Here is a 17790-nt window from a genome sequence, read left to right on the forward strand (position 1 = left end):
AAATGCGCGTCGTAGCCCGATAAATTATGAAAAACTATGGGAATGCAATGCGAATCTTTGTAGTTCAGATTATAGTTTGAGTGCGCGGGACCTCTGTACTGACCGGTCAGATGACAATGATCGCGTACTCGCACGTCGTCTGGCTCGAACGGTTTTTTGCACACGTGACAGTGCGTTGCGCTGTTAAACTTTTCCCACTCGTCTCGCGTGAAATCCGCCATGGGTACATTAGTGGACAAGATTGTCTTTACGTCGTGAGCTAAACGTCTTAGCTCCTCGGCGAACCACACGATGCAATCCTTATCGCGACGAAACCGATACATTGATAATAATCAATCATACAATAGACAATACTGCACAGTTATCCAAGAAGCAAGTGCGTATGATAAATCATTACTATAATTGCCCATTTACTACACTTCCGTTATCAATTAATGAAATTAAAAAAAGATGTTCTATAGAGAAAAATGACATGTCAAATTCTGAAAACACACACATTTATTTGTCTTCAGATGTTTCTTCTATTAAAAGAGCTGTGCGAAAACTTAAAAAAGAAAATGAAATGTTAAGGAATGTTAGAAATGTTATGGAACTAATTCTGCAGAACAAGTTTAAATTTTATTAAATTAAAATCATATTTTTTATAATAGTTGTAAAATATTTGTATATAATAAAATGTGAAATTTTTGTAAGCTATTATTAATCGTTTAATGTATGTTAAGATACTATATCAATAAAGGATAATAAAAATAAACTTTATCAGAATATATTTATTACTACTATATATATTTATTACTACTATATCATATAATACTATATCATATAAATAATATACATATAAATAATATAACACTATACTAATGTATGTTAAGATAAAGGATAATAAAAATAAACTTTGTCACAATATATTTCTATTTATTTTATTACTATATCACATACTATATCACAAACGAATTATTACTGTTCGCGAACGAACCGTAGTCCCCCGTGAATAATCGCGAGGAGAATTCTCGCTGAAGCCTAGCATTGTATCGGGGAAGACCGTCGTTATTCCAGAAGTTCTCGAGAAGCCGAGAGACGATCGCTTGTTTTTCCACGCGTACTTGCTCTGTCCCTTTTGTCTCAGCGCGCGACGTAAACATTAGGGACGGAGCACATGACCATGGCGAAAACAGCTGATCGGTTACCGATTCCGAAATTCGACGAGTAAATCGAAGGACAAGTCAGTGGGTCGGCGACCGATTGGCTGGGCTAATTGTTCGGCCCATTATCGGGGATGCGTGGCGCGTGGGGATGAGGAGCTCGTACCTCCGTGCGCGCCGGGGCTCCCCGACCAGATACGTTCTCAGAGGCAACGAAGCGTTTTTCGAGAAAGCGATACGTTTGCGCGAAGTCTCGACGACGACTCGGCCCGTGTCTCTCTGAACAGTTCGCGCGGCAATAACCGTGGCTCGCGGAATAAGCGTCGCCTTTCGAGGAATCTCAACCGCGTTTCGCGGATTCTTAAACTTGTAAATAACTGTGTGTAAATATACTTGTAAATAGACAAACTGACTTTGAAATAAGCCCCGATCCCGTGCCTCTGATTCGATCCTTCTTCCGCTCACGCACAATTACATATTATATCACAAAAAATAACATAATTAAAGATGCCCAGTTATTATTACAGTACGTAAACAATAATATGACTTAAAAAAAATTAAACTTTAAAAGAATATTAACAAACGATGTTAACTCTTTGGCATTCATATTTAGCACAATATTTCATTACAATATATGTAAGTATATATATATATATATATATATATATATATATGTATCAGAAAGTATCAAAAATCTATGAAACCTCTAATCAAAACAAAAGATAAAAGTAATCTATAAAAAGTAATAATGAAAAAACATAAATATTAAGCAATTTAATTCAATCATTAAAAGTAAAAGTATGAGAAAAAATAATTAAGTTTTCTTATTAATTTTTTTGCTAATACTTGGATTAAAATTGTCTGCCAATAATCTGGATCCCATGCTTTTACTTCCAAAAGCAGATGACTTACTTCGATTTGAGCGAATAAGACTTAAATTTGCAGATAATTGGTTTAATCTCATTCCTATAAATTTTTTTAATAGCTGTGGCCGAATATCATGACAAGTAGAAAGACTGAGATGTGATAAAACTGTGTGTATATGATTCTGGATTTGCAATTTAATGGATGATTTTATATTTTTCAACTGAGGTTTTATAGCTTGTAAAATAACTTCAACACTTCTAAACAATTGAAATACTTCATCTGATACTTTTACCAAAGCATCATTTACTAATTCTGACGCTAAAGTGAAGCCCGCTCTTGGATGCGGAACATCTTCTGAATGAAGAAGTTTTAAGAAGCAATCGACACATTTTATATGCGGCTTCAATTTGTAGACCACGTGTCCACATATCTTATACAAAATTTCTTCTTCTTCTATACTTATTTCTTTACAATTATTTAAATGTGGAAATATTATATTTGACTCGATTAAAGACGGATTTGTACTTTCTTCTTTTTTGATAAATGAACGTATAAGATTCAAAGAGTCATCAAAATTATAACTGGCAATATCTATTTTCTGATGACATCCTGCTACGCACAGCTGCTTTAATCTAAATTTAAAGTCTCGTGCAGATGGCTTTGGTCTTTGAATGCGAATATTTGAAAATTCATTTTCGATACTATCTTGTAAAAATCTACCCATGCATACAAATTCGAAACCTTCATTTATCAATAAGTAAATATGCAATTCTAAAGCAACTTTGCAACACATAATTGCATGAGTTTGAACAACTTTCCAATCTTTTCCAAAATTAGCATGCTTCATAATATAACTAACAAGACGAATAACAGACACAGCCTTATTATAGGATTCCATGTTATAAAAACTAAGAGCATAAGTAATATTTCGTGATGTCATAACTTTAAACCATTGCCTCAAGAGAAGTACAAACCATGCTGTAGTTTGCATCGAAGAATCATTTTTCTTTTGACTTAAATGTAATAAAGCTCCAGCAGTATGAGGATTGATAACATTTGTAGCAGAAGAAACTTTCATTTTAGAAAAATGAGATGGATTTAAGATTGTTTTTTTTAAATGAGGGACAAATTTAAGATCCATATTGAGTTGACGATCTTCCAGCCATTCTATATATTCAAAATTTATAATATTAGATTCAAGTTTTTCGTTATATACCACATCGTCAGGAAGAATAATTATCTTATTCTTCATAAACATTTCTTTTAAGCTTTTGAAAACATGAATAAAATCAGGCATAGCATACAGCAGCCTATTTGCATTAAAGGGATATGTTCGTGAGTAAATCATAAAGTTTTTCTTGTGAGAAAATCCAAGGCGCGCCAATAATCCTCTATTTCCCATATCGCAAACTAAAGCGAGAACTTTAAATCCAATTTGCTCGCATCTCTCTAATATTTTCATAATAACTTCCACAATGGCCTCATGATATGCTTTACCTGTTGTGAAATGATAGGCAACAACTTGTTTATATCGTTTTCAAATGCCTGCGAGAAGAAAAACTAAAGCTTTTGATGCTAGCTGCTTTGGTACTCCAGGAAGTGATACGTAACCAATATAAGCGCCAGTGCTAGGATCAAGATCTATCCTTTGCTCAATACTCTTTTCGTCGAAAATAAGAACACAATTTCTGTCATTTTCATTCATATTATGTATCATTTCTTGTAGACGTAAAAAGACGCTATCCAAAAGTCCTGGATTAAATTTAATATGTTCTATACTCCTTTGTAACGTTCGCACAGAGGGAAGCGGCGCCATTATTTGTCGAAGATAATTGTATCCTCTGGTTCCACAAGTAAATCGCAGGCTCAAACCTTTAAGAATGGTATCTTCTGACCATTTCATGCCTCTAGAAGTTCCTGTTCTTAGAACTCGTAATTGATCATTGCCAAAATAAATTTGAGTTTTTTGTAAGCAATTATTCAGGATCTTAATTTGTTCTTTTAAATTAAAATTTTCTTTACAGATCTTTCTAAAATCTTGCATCCAATAATTTGATTGTTTGCCTTCTTTTTGCTCACGTTTATTATTTTCCTTGTATTTCGTTTTCATCGGTTTCAGATTTCTTTTGAGATTTTGACTGATCAATTTTCTCAGTTAAAGATTCCATTATGTTCATGTTTATGTCATGCAGAGAGTTAGCTTTAGAACTTTCTATTTCTATTGTCTTTTTAATTTCATAAATTTGCACTGGAGATACAGTAAATGGATAATTAGTTTCATGTTTTATATCGCACATTTGTTTCTTGGAAAATCTTGTAACAATTTTCGTACAATTTTCATCATATATTCCACAAGCAGTTGAAAGGTTGCTGACTTGTTTGCATGTGTTAATTTGAAGATCTGAAAAAACAAAAAATGATTAAATTGTAATTTTAACATTTTGCATATAAGTCTGCATATATATATATATATATATATATATATATATATATATATATATATATATATATGTTATGATCCTTACCAGAATTTTTATTATAAATATGTTTTTGCTTCAAAATTTGATTATTATAAGAATGTTCTACAATATTTGACGAAATTTGTTTTAAAGGAACACGATTTTCTGTGAGTATAGAAGAAATAAAGCTGTAAGAATGCTCTATATACTGTTGATTTGAATTCTCTGAATCCAATTTTGTTTTAACATTGTGCACATGAGTTCCTTTTTTCTTTCGCTTACTAGTTTGCGATTTGTTACAAAAATCGACAGAGAAACATTGACAAAACCGTGCTGGTATTGCACCTTTTTTTATTTCTTTCCGGCGACCCACTACCAATAAATTAGATTGGTCAAAGTGTACCTGAAAATAAAGAAACATTTTTAAAACTACTTTTATTTGAATAATCCTGTATAACATTCTTATGATGTACACTCACTTCACACAATCTAAGATTTTCCAAAGAACGTTTTGACGCGTTCTTGCCGAAAATAGCATCTGACCACATTTTTTGATGCTGCTCTTCTTTAGAAAATCGCATCAATGCATATCCTTCATCTGATTTATTGAAGCACCTTGGTGCGCAGCAAGTGTGCGGCATTGCAAATTATAAAATGCAAATCTATGATAAGAATATTATTGATGAAAAAATAAGTATCTCTCTAACTTACCTATTTATTCAATTATAGATCGTCTTCACATTTTTTTTTATAAGTTACTTAGATATGATAATTAACTTACCAACAATAGATGTTCATAAATATATATACATTATCCGTATGAAATTATTTCAATGTAACACATAAAACAGCAGGTTATCGTATGACAGGTATATATATGTCTTTATAGTGCACACAGTGTACAAATGGTGTAACATGGAGTGCACCATCTGAACTTTATAGACGATTAAGACCCCAGTCAATCAGAGTCCAGAATGAGTTGGCGAGTCTCTCTTTATAGGGTCTCTATACTGATACTATTAAAGAAAATTTGGAGATTATTAAACGAGTGCTCCTGGAGCTTAAGCGATACCATTTTGAGATCAATCTTGATAAAAGTCAATTTCTGAAGTTAAAAGTTGAATTTTTTTGATATATTATGTCAGCCAACGGCATAACTATTAGTGAAAGGCATACATACGTAATTCGAAGGTTTCCTATCCCGGAAAAGGTATTAGATGTCCAGCGATTTTTGGGTTTAACTAATTACTTTAGAAGATTTATTCAAAACTATGCATCTAAGGCGAAGCCTTTAACCAATCTTTTACGTAAATCCGCCAAGTTTGTTTTCAGTGAGGATTGTAGACAAGCTTTCGAAAGTTTAAAAAACGATTTGATTTCTTACCCAGGATTGAGGCTTTATGATTCAAATGCTGAGACACAGTTGCATACCGATGCAAGTCATATAGCAATAGTTGCAATTTTAATGCAGAAACAGGACGACGGTATCATCGCTCCGGTGGCTTATTTTAGCCAAGCGACAAATAAAGCTGAAGCTAATTATCATAGCTTTGAACTCGAGATGTTAGCTATCGTCAAAGCTATGGAGAGATTTCATATTTATTTTTACGGATTAAAGTTTACGATAATAACGGATTGTCAAGCATTAGTATATGCAGTAAATAAAGCTCATTTAAACCCAAGGATTGCTCATTGGACTCTACGCATTCAAAATTATGACTTCCAAATCGTCCATCGCGCTGGTGGAAAAATGGCGCATGTGGATGCCCTTAGCCGTATTGTGGCATATGTCGATTCAATGCCTATTGAGAGAGAGCTTGAATACAAGCAATTAACAGATATTAAACTTAAGAGTATAGCCGAAGAATTAGAGTTTGCGGAAAACGATAAGTCCAAGCTTATCGAAGGGTTAGTTTACAAAAAAGGTACAGACAAACCACGTTTTGTAATTCCAGAGTCTATGATTAATAATATAATACGCGTTCACCATAATGACATGGCGCACTGTGGTATAGAGAAAACCGTCCAAAGTATTATGGCCAATTATTGGTTCCCGTCTTTGCGGAAGAAGGTACGAGACTATGTAGAAAACTGTCTTGTGTGTCTAATATCAAACATATCGGTAAATTCTCGCGAAGGTGAATTACAAGCAACAGATGTTCCTTCAGCTCCTTTCCAAATTTTACATACCGATCATTACGGTCCTTTAATTGAATCAACCGGTGGTTTTAAACATATTCTTCTAATCATTGACGCGTACACGCGATTCACTTGGTTGTTCCCAGTTAAAACTACTAATTCAAGGGAGACGATTAAACATTTTGATAGTTTATTTCATATATTCGGTAACCCAGATAAAATTGTGTCTGATCGAGGAACTGCTTTCACCTCGCACGAATACCCCGAATTCCTAAGTTCCAATAAAGTTAAGCATCGTAAAGGTGCGGTAGCAGCCCCTTGGGCAAATGGTTTAGTTGAGAGGGTAAACAAATTTTTGAAATCTTCTCTAAGAAAATTGGTCGAAGATCCTCATAAATGGAAAGATTGCCTGAGCACAGTTCAGTACGTGATTAATAATACGTATCATTCATCACTTAAAAGTTCTCCCTCAAAACTACTCCTAGGATATGACCAACGTAGTCATGTGGATGCCAAATTAGTAGATCATCTCAACCAATTGGCGAAAATTGAATTTAATTTTGAAACTTATCGCGATTCAGTTCACGAAGCAGCGTTAGACTCTACCTAGAGTATTAAAAATTACAATAAGTTATATTATGATAAACAACATAAAAAACCAACTGAGTATAATCCAGGCGACTTGGTGATGATTCGTAATACAATTGTTAAACCTGGAGAGGATAAAAAGTTGAAACCTTCTTATAAAGGTCCTTATAGGATTGCAAAAGCTTTATATAAAAACCGTTATGTAGTGGAAAATGTTCCCGGTTTTAATGCTACTTCTCGCCCATATAATTCAATATTATCACCAGATCGTCTGAAACCATGGATTAAGGTGATTAATCCCGATAATCCTACAGGAGTTGAGCATGTTCCAACTCATGAATAAAAATTGTTTGCGTTAAATTAATATTAGTTATGTTGTGTATTGCACTCAGAGCGATTTCTAAAGTTTGTGTTCACACAGGTAATGGACAGAAATGTGTCATCAAGCAAAGAATATCGAGAAATTTGGTGTGGCAAATGTAGATTGCAAGGAGAGACATACTTTTTTAAAGAAAAACGTTAATGAAAATAATAAAAGCGATAGCAATAACTCTGACACTAATTCAGATGAGGATGAGCAAAATAGCGACAAGAATGAAAAGGTTATATATAAAAAATATTTCTACATTTACATTTGATGGCAATTTATAAAATAAAATCGATAAAATGTGTACATTTATTAGATGCAGCGTTTTCTTATTTAGTTTTTCTTTTTTTAATTTAAATATAGTAAAATAAAATTAAACAATAAAATTAGTCAGTCAACTTCAGGACCAGCTCCCAAAAAGAGTAAGATGGCTAGCAGCAGAAGCACTCAAAGAGATAATAAACAAAATATGAATACCACAGTCCTATCACAAATTGAGAACGTTATTCAGGAAAAAGAAAATGTGGTCAGTAGATCAATACATTTTTTAATATAAAATTTTAATCATTAATTAGAATATTTGTCACATTTTATGACAACAGTTCTGTTGTTACATTACAGGCTGAAATTATTGATAGTGATGAAGACAGTGATAATAAGTACCAGTTTCACAAGTTGTCAAAACAGCAGTTAAACTACAAAGTACTTATTTTGGAGGAGGAGGAGAATAAAAAGCTGCGACTTGATAATGCCCGATTAAGAACACTTCGATGTGTAAATGAAGGTAAGTGCGTTTCTTTTGAAAAGCGAACACTTGCTACGCTCACAATAATATCACTGATATAATTTTCGTTTACAGATTTAGGGCAAATTAATCAGCTCTCCTCAAATATACTAAAAAATCTTGAACGTCTACAAAAGAAGTCTTTACCACCATTAGCTATGCCAAACAAATACCATGATTATCATCATTGCAGCAATGACAATACAAATAGCAGTAAGAGCGAGATGAGAAAAAGCAGTAAGAAGGATGCATTATCAGTACCAACTACGAATGTCACAAAAACAGCTGTATGTTGTTTACTGCTTTTTACTAATAAGTTATGAAAACATTTGTATGGTTAATTGTAAGCGTATTAATAGATAAGATAATCCGATTCCTGCTTACTTATATATTTCAATAATTGCGCAAGGTGTGATTAACTTAATTGTAGAAAAAAATAAAAATAATTTAATTACTCTGCACACCGCCCTTACAAAATTTTATTCCTTATACTTTATTTTGCAGCATCCTTCACCATCAACGTGTACAGTAACAAATGATGATCACAATAATGTTCAACCCGAAGAGAATTATCAAGTTTGTATAACTAAAGATTAATCTTTCTTTTTACAAATAGCTATAGGCTAACAATTAAAAATATTTAAATAAATAATAGTAAATAAACTAAATACATTTTAATTATTTTTAATAATTAGACAGCAACACTGACACAACCTGATGCAACGGATGGACAACCTGACAGACAAGAGGATCATCATCAAGATCGTGAAAATAACGACCCAATAACTACGAAAGTTGAAGAAGCAGTACTTACGAAAGCAGTAAGAAACCTAATTACATTATATAGTACACATAATATACAGTTAAATGTCTTACATAATTTTCGAAATAAATTATGAACTATAAATTATGACTGAAATCTGATTTGCTTGAAAATTTAAGTATAAATTTTTATTGATATTTTTTACCGTTTATGTTTTTAGGATGAATTAAATATTGGTGGACGAATAATTGATAAAAGAAAAGTCGTAAGGATTGAAAAATCTAAGGGAGTTTCATACTTTATAACTACTCTCATGGGAATTGTTTTCACTAAGGAAGAAATGGGGACATGTAGCATGACAGGCGAAACAAGCAATTTTCAAAAGAATAAATGTGATTTGGCACCAACAGAGAAGAAACATTTGGATCCTGCTGTTAGGGATGCTCTCATCGGTAACTTATTCTTAATTAAAATAATGAATTTTTTTCAGTTTTACCTTTAAGTATACTCAATATATAATTAACGTGCAGAAACTCTCTCTTTCAGAATATGTGAAGCATGAATTTAAAGTAAATGAGGATGACAAAGCACAACTTCATAAAATTAAAACTGCTATAAAAATCAAATTAAACAATGAAGCAATTAAACGGAAAAGTCAATTAATAAAACAGCAAAAGGCAGCGACCTCACAACCGTAGGGGAGACCGGGGCTAAAAGGTCAGTTTTTTTTCGGTGCCGATTTTTAACAACAAAATAAATAATTTTAGTTAAAAGTGGTATACCACTGCAGTCGTCTGGCAAGGAACCCGCCCATGTGCGAATTTCATAAAGGCTCAGTGCTGGCTTGGTACTGGTGCCAGAGTTACCAGTACTGGCTGACGATTCTGGGCCAGTACAAGCTAAGATCGGGGTCATTACTGGGGCAATGTCGGAATGATAACACGGGTCCCAGTCTTGGCGCCAACTTTGGCCCGACACAGAATACTAGTACGGGGACAACACTGATTGCCAGTATTGGGCCAACTCTTGGCGTCAACTTTGGCCCGACACAGAGTACTAGTACGGGGATAACACTGATTGCCATATCATACTCGCGGCGTGTTGCTTTCGTGCCGCGGTCGTTACTTCCGGCGCCGCTCGAGCAAAAAGCTTTCTAAATCCCCTCGCGGCGTGTTTCTTTCGCGCGATTGTTACCTCCGGCGCCGCTCGAGCGAGAATTTCTCCAAGTCCAATTCGGTCTTTCGACACCGACTCGTGGCAATGCTGTGTTCGTATAAAGTCCCTTGCACAATAGGCGATAGCGATAGCGATAGCGACAGCGACAAAGTTGCCAACAAAGGTATAGCTTTGTCGGCACCTTTGTCGCTATCGCTATCGCTTATTGTGCAAGGGGCTTAAGTTACACAACGGTAGCGATCGACTACGAGCGCGAGCGAACGGGAAACGATGATCCCCGCATCGACTTCGTCGTACGTGCCCCTTTCGTGTGCGTATTCCACAAACGTTTTACACATTCGTACGGACCAAGTGAAACGCGTTTGCACGTCCGTACGTATCGCTCGTGTCGCTCGGCTCGCCGAGCGCACCGCACCTCTTATAGTACCCAACCAGCCGGCCGAGCGATCGGCGACGCACGGTCTTACGCACGGTCGCTTACGGGCGCTGGAGGCGAAATATCGAGACCATCGGGACTTGACCGCTGAGAGCGACGACGACGGCATGAACGCGGTCGTTACCTCCGGCGTGGGCTCTAGCGAAAAGTCCCCTCGCGGCATGTTGCTTTCGCGCGGTTGTTACCTCCGGCGCCGCCCGAGCGAAAATTTTCTAAGTCGACCCAATACATGCCCAGAACTGAGCCGACTCTGGGCCGTAGATCAATATCATTTCTGGCCTTATACACGGTCAGTACTGAGACGAGACTCGGTTCAGAACAGAATATGGTTGCATGGGGGTACTGGCACAATACTGATCTAGCGGTTTATCCGTACTGGGGCAGCACCACCCATCAAGTCTTGGCAGCCAATATTGTGCCACTTCTGGGCCATGCGGACAACTCTGGCAGAAGTCCGACATTCGCACATGGGCGTGGACCAAATGATATTAAAAAATTCAAGCAAGCAGACCCTACCAGATTCCGGTAACTCCCTAATCATCCTATATTCTATGCCATCCAGACCCGGGGCAGAATCTCTCTTGACCATGTCGATGGCTCTGTCCAGCTCTGGCCCCTTCGATTCGATGAAAAGGGGCCTCCAGCTCGTCGTCGACGTGAGGGGCACCAAAATCTCCGATCGGTTCAGCAGCCACAAAAGGGGGGGCAAGTTTATCGATGGATCTTCTGATTTCCTCTTCTCTGTTGTTAGTCTGCCATCTATTCCAATCAATATTCCTTCTGGAATTCTTCAGAACTCTCATGGTGTTCCATACATAAGACAAACTGGTGAATCTGTTGATGCCGCCGCAGAACTTCTCGAAGTTCTCCTTCTTCTTGCGAATAATAGTTTTCTTGGCAAGTGCACAAAGTCTCTTGTATTCCACCCAGGAATGCAAACTTTTGCTCCTCTTGAATTCAGCAAAAGCAAGACCCCTATATCTCGAATAACGCTATCACAATCCGCGTCCCACCATCTGTGAGACCTTTTACGTTTTCCAGGGTCATCAACCATGAACGGTCCAGAATTATTGCAGCGTCTACCAGAGGCACGAGTAACCGAGTCCCTAAGCATATCAACAAACTGATTGTAGTACGATTCAAATTCGTTCTTGAACAAATCGATGTGGGGAAGAAGCTTGGTCTTTATCTCACCATCCACCAAGTCACGAAACCGCGACCAAGCAGTTCTCTTAGTGGAGATTCTATTGGTAAACTTTCTGTAAATCTGTGCCTGAGCGTCGAAAGAAAAAGAGATGGGATAATGGTCACTACCCCAGGTTTCCTCCAATTGTTGGTAATCGATCCTGTTAGCCACACTCTCGGATCCAAACAAAAGGTCCAGATTAGAATCGCGTTGCCCGCTGTATCCCACACGGGATCTAGTATCCGTATTGACACAGATAAAATCTCTATCACTCATCAAATTGAAAAGCATTTCTCCATTCTCATTAGTAGTATCACAATTCCACATGGTGTTGTGGGCATTTAGGTCCCCGAGAATAATAGTGTCTCCACTATTGGTATCTAACAAATTAAAGATTGCTTGAAGATCCCGTCGTACAATAGCTCTGCGGGGGTGTCTATAAATCGCCACAATGTGCAAATTGCGATTTAGATTTTTTGTTTTGATACCAATAACATCGTAGCCGAAAGGAAGATCCTCAGGGATCCGAAGAGTGTCAAATTCGATGTGTGATCGGACGGAAATGGAAACACCTCCACTGCCCAATAGATTTCTACTATGTAGGGACTTGAATCCTGAAAAATGCACATGATGGTTATTAGAGCATCTAGTTTCAGTAAGGATTACAATGTCATAATCCATAGCATGCTTTGAAAGCTCATTTTTACTACTATTGTATCCTTGGCAATTCCATAATAAGAGCTTGAATGTATATTAATAATAAAGGGGAACAGACCTCCCCCTTTTTCTTATCTCGGGAATAACCCGAAGCGATTCGCTATATCTATCTATGTCTCGTCTGTCCATCACTTCTTTCTCACAGATACCTGAATAATTTCTTCTGTCAGTATCTCCATTCGAGCCCCCCAGGGCATACAGCAAAAGATCACGTGCCTCTTTGCAACAATCGAAGGACGTCGGAGACAGTCTCTCTGATGATTGATTCCTTACGAGTAGAACATGCCTCATCCCGCGTTTCTCCAGCAGCCTCATCCTGAATAGACTGCTGCCAGGCAGCCCCGTTTCGGGCGGCTAAGAGGAGAATACCCCTCTTATCCTTCGAGATATCCTCGCCACGGGCGTCTAACCGCTTAAAATAATCTTGACCCGATCCGCTAGATGAGTCGCGCGCATCGTGGTTACCTCTTTTAACCGCACGAGCATAATGATTCCGTACCATCCCCGTCTGAGAAGGACTGCTACCAGGGACTTCTTCCGTCGTCTGTCGCACTCAGCCTTAGCAGTCTCTGAGTATGACCGGGTTCTAGCAGGGGGAAGGCTAGGCCAAGCCGCCGGGCTCGAAAACCTGTCGGGCGCAGTCGGAGGTAAATCCCTCCCCTCAACAATCCGCAGCGCACTGTGAAAAGACACATTTTGATAAGCCATGACTATATTAACATTTTTATTTTTTTCAAAAACCGGACAGCCTCTGAAGGTGGATTTGTGTTGTCCCTCGCAATTGCAACATCTGACCTGTTTGTCGCACTGGCCATGGGCCTTGTCTCCACAAACAATGCATCGTGTATCACTCTTACAGGAAATTCTAATATGCCCGAATCTGTAGCAATTGAAGCATTGCCTAGTCTGAGGCACGAAAGGCCTAACCTTAAGCCCGACATTCGTGAATATTTTCAGATCACGAACACGGTCATTCTTGAATGTAATGATAATGTTATCCGTAGGTAAAAGAATAGATTTCTTCACTACATTATCCCAGGATCGTCGGTACATACGCTCTAATTTAATGATATTCGATTTATCCTGTATTATCGACCACAACTCAGGGATCGAGGAGGGCCAATCCGAAATGACACCCCTGCAAACAACTGATCTCTGTTCCAAAACTGCTTTTAACCTTATAGGGTCCTTTAAATTATCAATCTTATCTAGAGCGGAATTAGCGTCAACAAAATCTTTAAACTCCGCCTCAGCCGAAAAATGATTAGACATGATCACAGACGAGGGGCAGATTTGTAGATCCGAGAGGACCATCCATATCTTTATCAGATTCTTACTTTTCTTAATGGTGGTCTGGTCAGGGGGTAATCTTCGCTTTACCTTTAAAATTATCATCGAATCTAACGAACCGTTGGAAAACGGATGAGGAATGTTGAGAATCAAGTTTTTTCAAATCGGAACCGCAAATTGTATAGGATTCCTTGTCAACAAGCGTGTCAGGCCGAGCGCCGATCACGCCCGATGCACGTGACTCACTCATGTCCGCCGCCACGTCCCTGTTATTGCTATGATTCGTCGCATCAGCAACATCGTCAATAGTATCCTTATTACTAATTGGGGTCGCTTTGTTTATTAAAAAATCGCGACCCCGATTATCCTGAGTATTATCTAGACAGCCTACGTCCACGGCCATGTCTTCTAAGGGCGTATTCCCCTCGTCACGAGTTAAAATGCGTCGCTTATGCGACTCTTCGTCCCTCTGATTCTTTGCAGACTTTCTTCGATTGCTTACTACACTCCAGTCCATAGAATTCTCTGTCCTTAATTTCTGGGTAATATTGTCGAATTCATCTTCAGAAACACTGATTCTCATTTTCTTATTAGAACCATTTTGTGTCTCGTCGTCATAGAACGAGGGCAATCACGTGAAGCTTGCGTGTCAGGATTCTCCAACGTATTCATGTGTGATTCTATGAGCAACTTTTACTCGCTCCCCCTCCGAGAGGGGAGCAACAAAGATTAATAAAAAAATAAAAGCCCCCCAATATAGGGCACACGACAACACCCGCCGCAAAGCGCCCGCCAAAACGCGACCAGCAAAAAGCAAACAAGCAGCGAAATAAGCAAGAGCACAGCACAGGCACGTCCGTTCCGTATGACGGTTCGAGCCGAACTCCACACTACCGTGTCTCTTGATATAGGTTAACTGACTGTGACAGCGCGTTGAACGCACTGTCTGCACTGCGTGCAGTACACACACGTTATCGAAACTGGCGATACTAGCACCGCCAGTGTCGAAAAAGTGAAAAGGACGCGACTCCAGCGCCACGAAAGTGACACTAGAGAGATGAGAGACGACGACGTAGGCTGCATTCCGATATTCACTGTCAGCAACTTTCAGTACTGAAAATCTATAGTATACGTGACGTAAAATATAGACGTTCACTACTGACAGTGAATATCGGAATGCAGCCGTAGACGTAGACGTATCTTAATAAAAAATTTTCACATTTGGACTTTGCGTCGCAATATCTCTGCTCGTAGGACACGTAGCGGAAAAATAAAAACATTTTTCTTTATATATCGACCCCAAGCTATCGATCGAGCCTACTTAGAACTTGATCCGTTTACTCGTTATTGAGATCTCAACATCTCGAGTACTCGCAACTCGTCGCGTCGCGTAAAAGAGTCACGGTCGGTCTCGCTCCGCGTGTACTTGGCGCGAGACACTGCCGTGTCTCTTGATATAATTTAATAAATAAATAGCTTTAAAATAAGTTTGTTGCGTGTAAATGTTCATACTTAGAATGCTTGAGTTGATTCGCTATTAATTTTCTATTTGATTGACATATAGGCACCGAACTATATGATGTTCTTCCGCGCGTAGCGCGGACTTAAAAGCTAATATACATATCGTAATTAAATTAATAAAATATTTATTTATTATATATTTTATATTTTATATTTTATATTTATTGTACTATATTTATATTTTTGTAACCGATAATGACTTAATGACACGTGTACAAAATGTTAACAGTACGACGTTATTGGCAATCAATTTGTAGGCAAATAGAGCTTTCCCTTTCTTCTACCATGTTTATTAAATCGGAATTTGCTTCATAGGCTTGCATTTGTTTTATAAATAGGGATAAATTTTACACGAAGTGGATGAGCAGGGCGAAGTACCATATCGGGCTGCATCCGAAGATTTTTTAAATAATCAATAGGTTCCACGTAGAAACTGTGTATCAGAGAAGCTACCATTACCTTCATTTCCAGCATAGCAAATCGTTGGCCTATAATTTGGTACATATCATAATCTGCTTACGTAACAAGTTATTATAGATATATGTATGTCAGGATATGAAAATAACATGGCTTACCGATACAATTACGTGGTCCACCACTGAACGGTAAATATGAATATGGATGACGATTTCGGATTTTTTCAGGCAAAAATCTATCTGGATCAAATACTTCTGGATTTGACCAAAAATTCGGATCTCTGTGAACTGCGTGAATATTAAGATGCAGTAATGTTCCAGCCGGTACCAAGTATGACTCTAGAAAGTACATTATATATACAATGAAATTTATATATAATAATAAAAAACATTATTTTAAAATTAGTTATAAATCTGATACAACATAGGAATAGATGCCAATAGCTTGAACGATAATATAAAAATATAACGTAATTATCATCTAAATTTTATTAAGTATTATTTGCTTAACATTATTGTAGTGTGTAGCGTTGTATACAAAATTTTCGGATTATTATACATATAAATAAACTTATCAATAAAAATAAATAAATTTTTAAATCTTTAATACATACATAGGAGTAATGCATTTTATACGTATTTAGCTCATACATTTGATGACATGTTGCTTATTGTAATATTTAAACATACATACAATAAAAATTTAGTTAGATACATACGTAATTTTACGTCTTCCCCAGGAATTCGTGATATAAAAAATACGCTGGGATATAAGCGTAACGCTTCCTTTATACATCTCTCTAAATATGGTAAATCTTGCAATAATTTCATAGTAAATTTCTCCTCATTCTTTTGCAAAGCAGTGTTGACTTCGTTTCTGACACGATCCTGTATCATCATTATTAATTAAAAAATTTTCTTGTTATTATTCTGATATTTTTATATAAAAACAATGTTCCCGAAAAATTTCAAAAATATTTATCTCACAAATCTCAATTAATTTGTTTAAAATATGTGTACTGGGCGGAGCATTTAAAGTGTTACAAGCTATTATATCTAAAAGTATTTATTTACAGGCAATACTTCTTCTTCTTTAGTATGTTGACTTTGCTTCCCTTCCACGGGTGCAATTTTGCGAAGAACAGATTAAAAAGGCAATAGGCAATAGGAACAGGAAATAACCAAAAATTCGTTAATTACAACCTAAAAAATACGAATACTATGATTGATTGGCAACAGGCAATAAGCACAGAATGGTAATTATACAGAAAGAGGGCAACCTCACCGATTTCATCAATAATCTTGACATATGTTGTCAAGGATGTGATCCTGAGTAACTTTTTTTTATAAATATATAAGTAAAGGCTCACAAGATTGAAAATCAATTATTAAAATAAGAGCATTGAGCCGGAACTAGGTGTTAGTGTTCAAAAGTACAATATAATTATTAGAAATTAATGAATTACATACGTTTCGGTCACATATAGGACCTTCTTCAGGGGGGAGTTTTCTTCCAACAACAGAAAATTCTTCACTGTTCCTTATGTAAAATCTGCGTCTGATAAATTTAAAAGATTTGTCAAAGACGCAGAAATTGTTTATTCAGTTGCACACCCCTTAAAAAAGTTTATTAAAACGGGCAAAGATAATCTCGACAAGTTAGCCCATAGCAATATTGTATACAAAATTCCATGCAGAGATTGTGAGGCAACCTATGTTGGCCAAAGTAAAAGGCAATTGAAGACCAGAGTGAGAGAGCATAGATTAGATATTAATAAAAAGTCTAGTTCCCCCTCGGTTATTTCGTGTCACAGGTTGCAGACTGACCACGAGTTCGACTGGGACAAGGTTGAGATCTTGGATGTTGAGCCATCGCTCCGAAAGAGATTAATTTCTGAAATGATACATATTAAACGGCAGTCATCCCCGTTAAATAAAC

At 37.0% G+C, this 17790-nt stretch overlaps 1 protein-coding gene and 1 long non-coding RNA gene across 4 annotated transcripts in view; both read right to left on the reverse strand.

The window, feature by feature from the left end:
* Window positions 1-894: 894 nt before the first annotated feature.
* Window positions 895-4656, reverse strand: LOC139781748 (uncharacterized). Its single transcript, XR_011720655.1, has 2 exons — window positions 4535-4656; window positions 895-4410 (listed from the first exon to the last, which is right to left on the reverse strand). It is a non-coding gene; the product is annotated as an uncharacterized lncRNA (long non-coding RNA).
* A 10887-nt stretch (window positions 4657-15543) lies between these two features.
* LOC139781746 (cytochrome P450 4C1-like) overlaps window positions 15544-17790 on the reverse strand; it is a 102270-nt gene continuing 100023 nt past the window's right edge. For all 3 annotated transcript variants that reach the window (XM_071720621.1, XM_071720623.1, XM_071720622.1), the window contains 3 exons: window positions 16571-16739; window positions 16011-16190; window positions 15544-15923 (listed from right to left, as the gene is read on the reverse strand). In XM_071720621.1, coding sequence (XP_071576722.1) covers window positions 15745-15923; window positions 16011-16190; window positions 16571-16739 — 528 coding nt within the window. In that variant the 3' untranslated portion in view covers window positions 15544-15744. The remainder of the gene's footprint in view (window positions 15924-16010; window positions 16191-16570; window positions 16740-17790) is intronic.

This window comes from Temnothorax nylanderi, unplaced genomic scaffold, assembly GCF_030848795.1.
Source record: "Temnothorax nylanderi isolate EJ_2023f unplaced genomic scaffold, tnyl_v1.0 TNYL_tig0359_pilon, whole genome shotgun sequence".
Lineage (NCBI taxonomy): Eukaryota > Metazoa > Arthropoda > Insecta > Hymenoptera > Formicidae > Temnothorax > Temnothorax nylanderi.